The 11,959-nt window shown below is 50.2% G+C and overlaps 1 protein-coding gene across 1 annotated transcript; it reads left to right on the forward strand.

Annotated features, from left to right (window-relative positions):
- Positions 1-331: 331 nt before the first annotated feature.
- On the forward strand, positions 332-8,174 carry LOC102864319 (regucalcin-like; the record flags this gene model as incomplete). The annotated part of the gene is made up of 5 exons (XM_006903422.1): positions 332-514; positions 1,400-1,615; positions 4,616-4,747; positions 5,608-5,762; positions 8,124-8,174. Coding segments are annotated over 5 exons (737 nt in total), but the record flags the coding sequence as incomplete, so codon positions are not given.
- Between the last annotated feature and the right edge of the window lie 3,785 nt (positions 8,175-11,959).

Genomic DNA, 11,959 nt, shown 5'->3' on the forward strand with positions numbered 1-11,959 from the left:
CTTCCTTGAAACAACTGTGTGAACTTCAGGGCAGTACAGACCTTGGCTTAAGCCAGTATGGTGTGTGTAGGGCAGCAGACAGACTACGGGGTACTCTGGGTCCCCAGAAGGTCCTGGGGTGACCAGGGATGGCACAGAGAAGTATTGCCTCAGAGGCAGTCCTTGGGGTTCATGGTGGCCATCTAGACCTCGCTTGGTCAGCAGGTCTGCAACTGTCCTAGGACGAGGAGGGGCCTCTGCGGCCAAGCGATGACCATGTCCTAACCAGGTGAGGTAAGTGATGACCGAGCGGCAAGTGAAACCCCATGGTTACCTCTTGTCCTGCCCCCAGGAGATCAAGTGGGCTGCATGGCCCTGCACAAGAGAGGGACCTACGTGGTGGCCGTGGGCACGTGCCTCGGCCTCCTGGACTGGGCGACAGGACAGGTGCAGTGGCTGTCTCAAGTGGATAAGGACAAACCCAACAACAGGTTCAATGATGGCAAGGTGGACCCCGTCGGGAGGTTCGTGGCAGGTGAGCTCAGGGGCCAGTGGGATGAGTGGGAAGGGTGAGGGGCAGCTGTCACCTCGGGCACCAGGCCAAGTGTCAGAGGAAGGGGAAAAGATGCTGGTCACTTCTGGCTGTCAGGATGTCCAGTGAACAAGCACATAGCAAGCACTGGGAGCCCCTGCCCAGAGGAGTGCGGCATTTAACAGCAAGGACTCACGGTCCACACAGTCACAGACCGAAGAACTGGTCTCTACAGTAGGACTCCCCTCCACCACACACACACACACACACACACACACACACCAGGCATCAGGAGGGGAGACAGCTGTGTCAAGGTGGAGGCAGAGATGGGAGAGATTCATCCACAAGCCCAGGAATGCCGGGGTGGGGGTCAGAAGCTGGAAGAGCTGAGGAAGAACCATTCCCTGCAGGCTCTGGAGGGGCCATTCCCCAGCCACCAAATTGATTTGGACTTCTTGGATAAATCTCTCTTGTCCTAAGTTTGCCTCAAAGCCTGCCTAAGTGGTTTCCCTATAGCAGCCCAGGTCATGCTGTCCAGTACCCTGAAGAGAAACCACATCTATCTATCTTCCTTCCTTCCTTCCTTCCTTCCTTCCTTCCTTCCTTCCTTCCTTCCTTCCTTCCTTCCTTCCTTCCTTCCTTCCTTCCTTCCTTCCTTTCTTCCTTCCCGCTGTGCTTGGGAGCAGGTGTGGGTATGAGGATGCTCCTGGAACCTGATGGGGTGGGAATGGGTCTTGTTCACTCACCTCCACCATTACAGGCACCACGCTTGACCTGACAGGACCAGGGCTGTGGGAGCATAGCCAGGGCACAGGTGTGGGCATGAGGACTCTCCTGGAACCTGATGGGGTGGAAAGGGGTCTTGCTCATTCACCTCCACCCTTTCAGGCACCATGCCAGAGCCCACAGAGCCAGGAGTGTGGGAGCCTGGCCAGGGCGCCCTGTACACGCTCTACGCAGATGGCTCGGTAGTGCAGCAACTGGATGGACTGGGCATCTCCAATGGGCTGGACTGGTCTCTGGACCACCGCACCTTCTACCACGTGGACAGCCTGGACTATGCTGTGAGGGCCTACGACTATGACACGCAGACCGGAGCCATCGGTAGGATGCCATGTGCCTACCACTTCAGATCCAAGCCACCATGAATGAGCCCCAGACCCGTAATCCCCATCCCCAGAGCCCTCCACTCTAAACGCTACATCACATGGATTCTTCTTATGGACGCATAAGCTCACATCTCACTCTCTCCCACCTTATACACACTCAACCGTTAATCTCCATCTCAAGAACCTCCTCATTCTCACACTCAAGGATCACTCACTCCATGAACACTTCATGAGCCCCACGTCATAAACTTCCAGATCACCCATTCCCATGCCATGAATCTTCCACTTCATCTCATGAGCCACCGTAAACTCCACCTCATAAACTCACGCCATTACTTTCTCAACCCATGAAGCTCTCACTCAACAAACACTCCAACCTCAGGCCCCTCATGAACTGCCACCTTATAAACTCTGAGATCAATAATCCGAAACTCAACTATCCTGCACTCTTTGAACCTCCCTGTAAATAGAGTAAGGGCTATGTAGGGAGATCATATCTGACCTTCATCAACTTCACAAAAGGGAACTGTCCCCTTCCAGAGCATCAATAACACAATACCAATTCCCAGGAGGTCAGACATGCCCCCTCATGCTCCCATACCTCTTCCTACTTGTCTCAACACCAATCTTACTTTTTTTACTAGGTTCCCCAATCCGATGTGATAGCTCACAGTTTACACAGAACCATATTAGGGAAGTCAAAATGTTATAATCCTGATTAATAACAGGATGCAGTTGAGACAGCTTCTGAAATGGGGCATAGGCACCTCAGCTTCGAGCATTGTGGCTTTCAGCCCATTGCTCCCAAGTTCTCAGTCCTGCCAATATTGGCTTCTCACTCCCAGTTGCCCTAGAAAGTTCTCAGTCCTGCCAATACTGGCTTCCCACTCTCAGTTGTCCGACAAAGTTCTCAGTCCTGCCAATATTGGCTTTCCCTTTACAAGGTCACATCTCATATCAAGTCTCCCTTTTTGGCCATGGCTGTTCTTTTCCTGGTGCTGAAGTGTCTTTTCTGGTGGTGAGGAGAGATCTTCTCTTCACTGGGGAGGGTAGATGTGTCTATCAATGCTGAGACTAGCTGATCTGCCCGTAAATTGTTGAGACTGGCCAGTTCCTTTGTGTAACGATAGAGTGCCCATAAGCTAACATGCCCCATTCACATATTCATGCTCATCTACATAGCAAAGCAAAATGGCTAGAAAAAGTCATGGTGAAAGATAAACTCCACACCTCCATCTCATGAACCCGTATGAACCCCCACTTCATAAACTCTCAGACCACTAATCTCCATCACATGACCCCCACTCCATGAAAATTCCACCTTATCAACTCCCAAGAACACGACCTCAAACGTGTAGACCATCCATCAATCTCCAACTCAGAAATCTCTCACTTCATGAACATTCTACTTTGGAAACCCTCATGACCTCTTCCTCATAAATTCCCATACCGTTAATATCTACTCATGCATCCCTCACTCTGTGAACATTCCGTCTCGTGAAGCCCTATGTCTCTGCCTCATGAACTCATACCTTTATTCTCCCAACCCATGAAGCTCTCACTCCCTAAACACTCCACACCAAAACTCATAAACGACACAGACTACGAATCTCCATCCCATGAATCTCTCACTCTGTGAACCCTCCACCCCATGAATTCTCCATGGGCACTATAAACCTGCATCCCATCATTCTCTTACCTCGTGAACACCCATGAGCCTCCAGCTCTCACATTCGTATCATTACTCTCCCACCCCGTTGACCCTCCTCTCATAAACTTCTACCCAATGGACCCCTGTCCATAAACTCCCATCTCATTAATCTCCAACCCTATGAACTCCAGCCCATTAACCCTCATCCCATAAACTCCCTCCCTCTCATGAACACCTGACTCATAAATGTTCCATCCTACTCACCCTCCTAAAGCACACATCTCTAACTCATGTAGCCCATTTTATGGACCTCCCATCCCTTTAACCCTTCCATTCATGTACCCCCCCATCATATGAACCTGTATGAAACCCACCCTATTTCCTCCTCCCCACCTCCTTTTAGCTCTGTCTTGGGCGGATCTAGTTCTAGGGGAGGCTTCTCCTGGAGTTGGGGAAAGTATCGGTCTCATACAGAGGCCTCACCTGTGGGATCTGACTGGAGGGATGGCATCATCACCTGGGGTTGAGGAGCCTCATCTGGGGGAGACTTGTGTGTGGAGGGTCTCCATCCCACCCAATACCAGCACGAGCAGCAGGCTTTGAGTGTTTATCTCATCAGCATAGTTCTTGGAAAGGTTTGGTCCTGAGCAGCACTGGTGTACTCTGTCCAGTTACAGGCCAAGGGAGAAGTTATCCGTGGCCTTGGGCTCTCAGCCCGGCTCTGGCAGAACATAGCAGACATGTGGGTTCATCTGATGGGCCAAAGGGCTGCTTTCTCTGTGCAGCCAGCTCCCATGGCCTCTGGATACCCCTGCAGAAGGTGGTGGAAATCACGCAGAAGACTTGAGTCTTTGAGCCTCATCAGCAAATGCTTCAGGTCCTCATCCCCAGCAAGCTAGGCTGCATCATCTGCATGCTTCAGGCTATTAACCATTGGTGGAAATCTCTAGCTTAGTAGCCAGCAGGTTATAAGTGCTGGTACCATCATGGATACTCCAGCGTGAAAGTTGCAGTCTTTGGTCTTTGCCAACACAGCTGTGTGGGTGACCGTGCTCTGTACGGTCTTGAGTACACGTGACTGTTTAGGAGTGTCAAGGGACATGCTCTTTGCTGTCTGAGATATTGAGTGGACGTGGCTATCTGGGGAGACACGCTCTGTTGTGTCTGTGGTGTTGAGTGGATGTGACGATGTGGATGACTGTGCTCTTTGCCATGTGAGGTCTGGCCAGCTCTGTTGACTGGGTCAGAGGAGGCTATGCTACACATTCAGTGAGAGTGGACAGCAGGAGGTGTCAGGAGAAGATAGACACACAGACCCTTCAGCTGGCCTCTCTCTCCTTTCAGTAAATCCACGATTGCTGCTCCAGCTTCAGAAGATGGATGGCATGCCCGACGGGATGTGTGTGGACACCCAGGGAAGACTCTGGGTGGCCTGCATTGATGGGGGCCGAGTCATCCACCTGGACCCTGAAACAGGTGAGAAGCCAGGTACAGAGGTTCTGAATGGTCTGAGTAGACGGGCAGAGGGATGTTCCTGAATCCTGACATAAGTGAGCTTCCAGGGAGAAAGAATCTGGGTATTCTCTATCAAAGAAGGCCAGGTGATACACCTGAACTCTGAAGCAGGTAAGAAGTGTTGAGGTAGAGAAGTTATGGGTGGTCAGAGTGGAAGATAAATATGTGAATAACTACTGTGGGAATGTGAAGGTAAAGGTAGGGCAGGGGAAGAGGCTACGAGCAGGAAGCTTAGGCCAGGTAGAAGAGGACAGTAAAGCAAGGAGGGAGAGGCCCCCCGTAGATGAGTTAGAATTGGGGGCTACAGGCAAATGTTTGAGGATGATTTGGGGATCCCGTACTTTCAGGATGATCAAAGTATGGCAAAGTGGGAGACCCCAACAACCACTGGTCACCCACAGGGGTTAGGGTTACTAAGGGCAGGACAGAAGAGGGTCAAGAGAGAGGGAGGGGTGTTGGGGAAGGTAGGGAGCTGAGGAAGGTGGGGTTCTGGGACAGCTGAGGAGGAGGAGGGAGGCCATATCAGGGAGCAGAGGGTGAGGGTGCTGGTCAGTGGGCCCCCCATTTTCCAGGAGTAGAGGTCAGTGGAAGGGATCCCTGTTATAGGGGAGGGATGGAAGTAGGAGAAAGGGGAGGAGGTATCAGCACCTTAGTGGGTCTGTGAAGGTGATCCCCCTGGAAACCCTGAGAGGTCTGGGGGCAGGAGGAGAGATACGTGTTCCTACAGCTGTGATGCTGACCCCCATCCTCCTAGCTCCATGGTGTGAAGAGCAGGACAGGGCTGGCATCCATGACAATGAACTGCCCTCCCTCTTCCCCAGGGACTGTGCTTAAAACGGTGGACATGCCCGTGTCCAGGATCACCTCCTGCTGCTTTGGGGGACCTCGCTACTCGGACCTGTATGTGACCTCAGCATCTGATGGCCTGAGTGCTGACCAGCTGTCCCAGGAACCCCAGGCTGGATGCATCTTCAAGGTGCTCCCATGGGGAAAGGGATCATGGGTAATGAGGGGATCTCTGAGGAGGTCACCTCTTTGAGGGACTTTCCAGCTCTTCTGTGACTACAAGGACAGGCCTGGAGCCCCTGGGTTTCCCATGGGACTGGGAGCAGAACCAGCAGATACATAGACACAGGTCTCCAGCCATTTGCTTGACCAAACAGCTACTCCCAGCACCGTATCAAGGGGCGATCCAGCCCTGCAGGTGATGTTCCGCTGTTGCAGACCAAGGGTCCCAAAGAATGGAATAATTTTATAATTATTAATAATGAGACAAACAGCCAGGAATGAGATAAATCAGAGAGCATAAAACAGGGGGCCAGCAGTTTGCGACTGAAGACCCCAAGTCATGTTTCTCTGTGTATTTCTTGATAATCTGGGGAAGCACATAACAAAAGGAATTCCTTGTAAATGAAGGTGAATTTTTCTCTTTTGTCAGCTTAATGCTCTAGCTCAGGAAGTATTTCCCAGGAAGTAACACTCTGTAGGGGGGGCCCTAGCCGTCTCCTGTCTGCAGGGAACAAACAGCTCATTTTCTGGAATCTGCCACAAGAGAAATCCTAACTTATAAATCTGTAGTTCCTTCAATTCCTGAACAAGGGTTTTCATATAATGTTTGGTATAAAGTTTGGCTTCCCATATTCTGCCCCCAGGACCAGGTGTGAGTCACAGGGCAGGTAGGACAGAGGGCAAGTGTGGGGTCACAGCCCTGGTCATTCTCAGTATCCAGGATCCCCCTGTGGAAGTGGACATGCCTGTGAGGGGCATGTGGCAGGGGTTGAGGTCACAAGGCTGCAGGTGATACTCTGGCCTCAGGATCCAACTGTAGGTCTGGACACACCTGTGACAGATAGGTGGGGTATGGGCCAGGGCATCACCTTCCCCCAGTACCCTGCTGTGGTGTGAGGAGCAGGTAGGCTAGGGTTCAGGGGTTGAGGGGGGTCCCTGGGCCCCATTCCAGGATCCCACTGTGGGTGTGGACGGGACTGTGAGGGGCAGGTGGGGTACAGGGCAGGTGTGGGATTCATCAACCAAGAAGTACTCGGACTTTAGGGTCTTGGGAGCCACTGTTGCAGAAACAAACAGCCACTCTGTATGGGCAGGTCTCTGCACAGCAATGTCCACTTTCGCAGTTCTGGGGCCCAGCGTCCACTCTGGGGTATCAGCTGTGTCCACTCCTCTGAGGCTCCAGGAGCAAACTTTGGTTCCTCTTGGTGGTCATTCATTTCTTGGGGGTGAGCAGGCACTCACTCCATTTAATGTCTACTGCACTCCATTTAATGTCCATTCTAACACAGGGATGGCCACTGGAATCCCCATGCCCAGCATGTCCATCCAGGAGGGTCACTTTCCAATTGTCTGCAGTCACTTCCTGCCTTTGGGTCCCTTTATGATCAGTCTGGCAATCTTGCAAACTTTCTCATCATGCTTTTTACTGCCCATTTCACAGTATAGTAGGAAAGCCAGCTTTCACATGTGCTGGGGAAGCGTCCAATTCATGAGACTCACTTTATGGAGACACAGGCTTCAGGACAATATTCGCTTTATGGCAGTCTATTGTGATAGTGGCTTAATTACGGCAGTCGGCTTCCAGCAACATATTGCGACACTGTCTTTATTACCACATTCACCTTACAGCAGTTCATGGAGACACTGGTTTATTCTGATATTTGCTCTATGGTGGTATATTGCACTATTGGCTTTATTGCGATATTCATTCACCTTTACAGCAGTTCATAGACATACTGGTTTATTATGATATTTGCACTATGGCAGTACATGGTGATAGTGGCTTTATTACATTCATCTTCAGAGCACCAGTTCTAAGGAAATTCATTCTCATTAATTCTCTCTCTCTCTCTCTCTCTCTTTCCCTCCCTCCCTCTCCTCTCTCCTCTCTCCCTCCTCTCCTCTCTCTCTCCATACTCTATATATCTCTCCATACTCTCTCTCTCCATCTATCTCACTCTCTTTAGCTCTGTCTCTCCATATCTCTCTCTCTCTCGCATATATTCTCTCTCTCTCTCTCAAATATTCTGTCTGTGTGTGTGTGTGTGTGTGTGTGTGTGTGTGTGTGTTTTCTGGAAGAAGATTCTTGTTTCCTTCAGTACCTAGAGATCTCTGTGTGTTCTGACCATGCCTGGTGTGCACTAGGGATGAAGACATGTTGCATTCCACCCTTGGTCTTTTACCACCTACTGGGTTTATCATCTCCCGGTGGAGACTGTTTCATAGCTTCTACGTGGTATCATTGCATCTGTGTGTTTGGGGGAACACAAGTCTGTCCTTGTGGGGACAGACCATGGGGCTAACCCTGTGACTTCTTCTTCCTTGACAGGTGACTGGCCTAGGAGCAAAGGGGATCCCATCACAGCCATTTGCTTGCTGAGAGTGCTGGTCGTCCATCAGAGCACTGGGCTCAGAGGGGCCAGGTGCATGTCATTCACATGTCAGCCCACAGCCGGGCCAGAGAATAAAGCTGACTGGCTCTCCAATGCTTTCTATCTCTTGCTTTTCTGGGTGTGCTTGTAAACTCTTGAGGCCAACATCATGATCTTTGTCACAAGTCCTCCAGCAGCTGTGTGGGATGCACACCCAGATTACAGCCTCCCGGTGCTCCTTACAGAAAGGTCACTGGTTTGAATCGAGCAGCTGCTTCTTGGTAAAAAGATAGGCAGTCTTCTCCTGAGAAGATTGTACAGCCTCAGAAACCTGATAGATGGTTGCAATGAGTTAAAGCTACCTTGATGGTCATGGGATAGACAGAAGTCCCTGTGTCAAGAGCCCTGGTGGTGCTGTAAGTAAGTGTAAGATGGAGAACAGAGATGGCTGCACAAGACAGAGCCAGCATCTGACCACAGTGTGGTCACCACCACCTGTGCCAGGCATTTGCATCTGAACTCCTGGCTGTTCCTGGGGATGGAGTGAGTTGAGGGTGTCCCAAGATGCCCTTTGCTGTCCTCACATGTCCTGTCTCCAACTAGTTGTTAAGTGAACCTAGGCTGGGTGGCCACAGCCTTCACCCAAGAGTCAGGTGGGGTTGGGGTGGGATGTGACCCTATCAATCCACATGGTGGGTAGGAGGAACCCCCACTGTCATCTGACTGCCAGCTGGCTGCATACTCCTATCCTCAGTCTTTATTTTATTCTGATTTTGTTTTTTAACTATTTTCTCAACTCGTATGGCTGTGAGTGTGTTTGCATGATGTGTGTACATGTGTGTGATGTGAACAGCACACTGTGTAGTATGTGTGTGTGGCTGTATTGGTCACCTTGTATGTTATGTCTGTAGTGTGCATGTGTCATGGGTTCACATCATGTGTGTGGGTGTGTGTATGCTGTGAACATGTGCATGGTGCCGTGTATGCGGTATGTGTGTGCACATGATGTGTGTGTTTAGATGTGTACTTATATATGTGTATCTTCCTCTATGAATGTGTGTGTGTGTGTGTGTGTGAGAGAGAGAGACAGAGAGAGAGAGAAATGGATGGATGGACAAACAGACAGACTGTAGTGTTTGAGGGGGGCCTGTCTGGTGATGGGAGGTGACAATAGCCCCCCACAAGCCCCCAGCCCCTACTGGCCAGGCAGAACCTTACGGCCCTGAGCCTCCAATGGCCTGAATATGGTAGGTGAAATCTTCAGTGAAGGACACAATGAAGGCTTTGTGAGCTGACTCTTCAAAACTGCTCACAGGGTTTCCACCCAACTGATTCCAACCCTGTTATTAAGTTAAAAAGAAAAGAAACTCATCCTCTCATGTATTCCAAGGTCATCCCACAGCTTAGGACAAGGTGTTTCCTTATTTTCTTGCCAGGAACAGGTGGTCACTGGCTGTGGGAACAGGGTTTCACTGCCCCTCACAGCTGCAATCTCAGGGACAAAACACTGCCCTTACAAATTACCTTGTACCTGAGGCCCTGGACATCCAGATGACCAGCTCTCCTTTGCCCCAAATCCAAGTTTCTCTCATAAGCTGGAAACTTGCTTCCTCACTCATGCATCTACCCATCCACCCACCTCCTCTCTCATCATCCAGTCATTCAATGCATCCAATACATAAATTCATATATACACATACCCATACAGACATGCACCCATCTGTCCATCTACTCAGCCATCATCCACTCATCCACCTACCATCCATGCATACATTCCATTCACCCATCATCCAAGTCACTTCCTCATCTGTCTGTTCACTCACTCCCTCACTCATCTTCCCACCCACCCATCTCACCACCTACCACCAACCCTGTCATCCAGCCACTCATCCATCCACCCTTCATCTGCTCATCCTTCTTACCACACACCATGTTTCCAATCATCCATCTACTCATTCATTTATTCACCATCAACCCATATATTCTTTATCCATCCATCCACCCATACATCATCCATCCATCCGTTCATTCACCCATCCATCCATAATCCATCCATCCATTTACCTATCCACCCATCTATTTACCTACCCATCCATCCATCCATTCATCCATCATCCATCCATCCGTTCATTCACCCATCCATCCATAATCCATCCATCCATTTACCTATCCACCCATCCATTTACCTACCCATCCATCCATCCATTCATCCATCATCCATCCATCCACACATCCATCATCCATCCATCATCTACCCATCTATCCATTTATCAATCCACTCATTTATGCATCCATCCACCCATCCATCCACACATTTATGCATGCATCCGTCCATCTATCCTTCCACCATCGCACTGACCAGATTCACCCTTTCCACAGAACTCATGGCTCAAATCTACCACAATTCCCTGCAAGGTAGCTATGATAAAGAATGGAAATGACACAAATATTTAAGATTTAAGGATGATTCTGGAAAGGCGGTCGTGGAGGCAATGGGACACAGAGACTGTAGGGACCTGAAAATGGACCGATGGGGCAATGGGGTGAGAGACAAGGGCTGCCACATTCCAGCACCTCATGATGGAGATCATGTCCGTGGGAATCTGGATGGGATCCAGGGGATGCCATTCACCTTCCAGGGAATGCAGATGCTTGGCTGAGTCTCAGGGGCACCGCCTGGCAGCTCCTGAGCACCTGGAGCCTAGCTGGTGTCCTGCCAGATAAGCATTCTTCTTTGGGAATGGACGCCATAATGTTCTCATCACCTAATCATCCTGTTGGAGTTGTTAGTGACGGAAGCAGCCAAGAACCTGGAGAGGCTGGAATCCTGTAGATCTGGATCTGAGCTGCCCCCATCGAGTACAAGTTAGGGGCCCTAAAATGGTAGATATTCCTTCTCTTACACCTCTGGAGGTCTGAAGTCCAGAATAAAGGTGTGTGTGCTGGCTTTGGCAGCACATATACTAACCTTGGAAAGATATAGAGAAGATTAGCATGGCCCCTCATAAGGATAATATGTGTGGGTGGGGATTACCCCTCCAGAGGTGCTGGCGAGTATTCTGCTTTGTCTGTCAGTCCAGGTGTTCTGGATTTGTGGTCTCCATCTTCACAGGGCTGACATCCCTCTGTGTCTCTCATTGCCTTTTCTCCTCTTTCATTAACACATCACTCATGTAGGATTAAGACTCATCCTCCTCCAGGGTGACCTCACAGTCCCTACTGACATCTTCAAAGACACACGTCTGAGAGGAAGGTGTGGGCAGGGCTGGGCTCCCTCCAGAGACTCCAGGGGAGGGTCCTTCCTCAGCTCTCCAAGCTTCTAGGGGGGTCTAGGCGGTCCTGGGTTCATGGCTGCATCTCTCTCGTCTCTGCCTCCATCTCTACACAACCGTCTCCCCTCTGGTCTTGCCTCCTCTGTTATAAGGACACCACTCAGGGGGAACCAGGACCCAAACCAGTGTAACCTAACTTAAAAAGTCTTGACATTTGTCAAGACCCTCTGTCCAACCAACACCATGTTCCTAGATACTGACCCATTGTAGATACTGGGTCAGGGCCCTCCATTTTTCGAGAACACAAGTCATCATGTAACACTCGAGTGACTGAGGTGACATGCACTGAGCTTGCTGTTATGTCTTTTTTAATAATTCATGGTTTGGTGGAGATTTTGCACAGGAAATCAGTTCCCCGTTTCACGGTTCAGTCTTCATAAGCTCGTGTCTTGGTTGTCCGGTGCTACTATAACAGAGATGCCACAAGGGTGTGGCTTTCATGGACAAGACTTTCTTCTTTC

The sequence above is a fragment of the Elephantulus edwardii genome, unplaced genomic scaffold, assembly GCF_000299155.1.
Source record: "Elephantulus edwardii isolate Elephantulus edwardi_28Jun2011 unplaced genomic scaffold, EleEdw1.0 scaffold00776, whole genome shotgun sequence".
Lineage (NCBI taxonomy): Eukaryota > Metazoa > Chordata > Mammalia > Macroscelidea > Macroscelididae > Elephantulus > Elephantulus edwardii.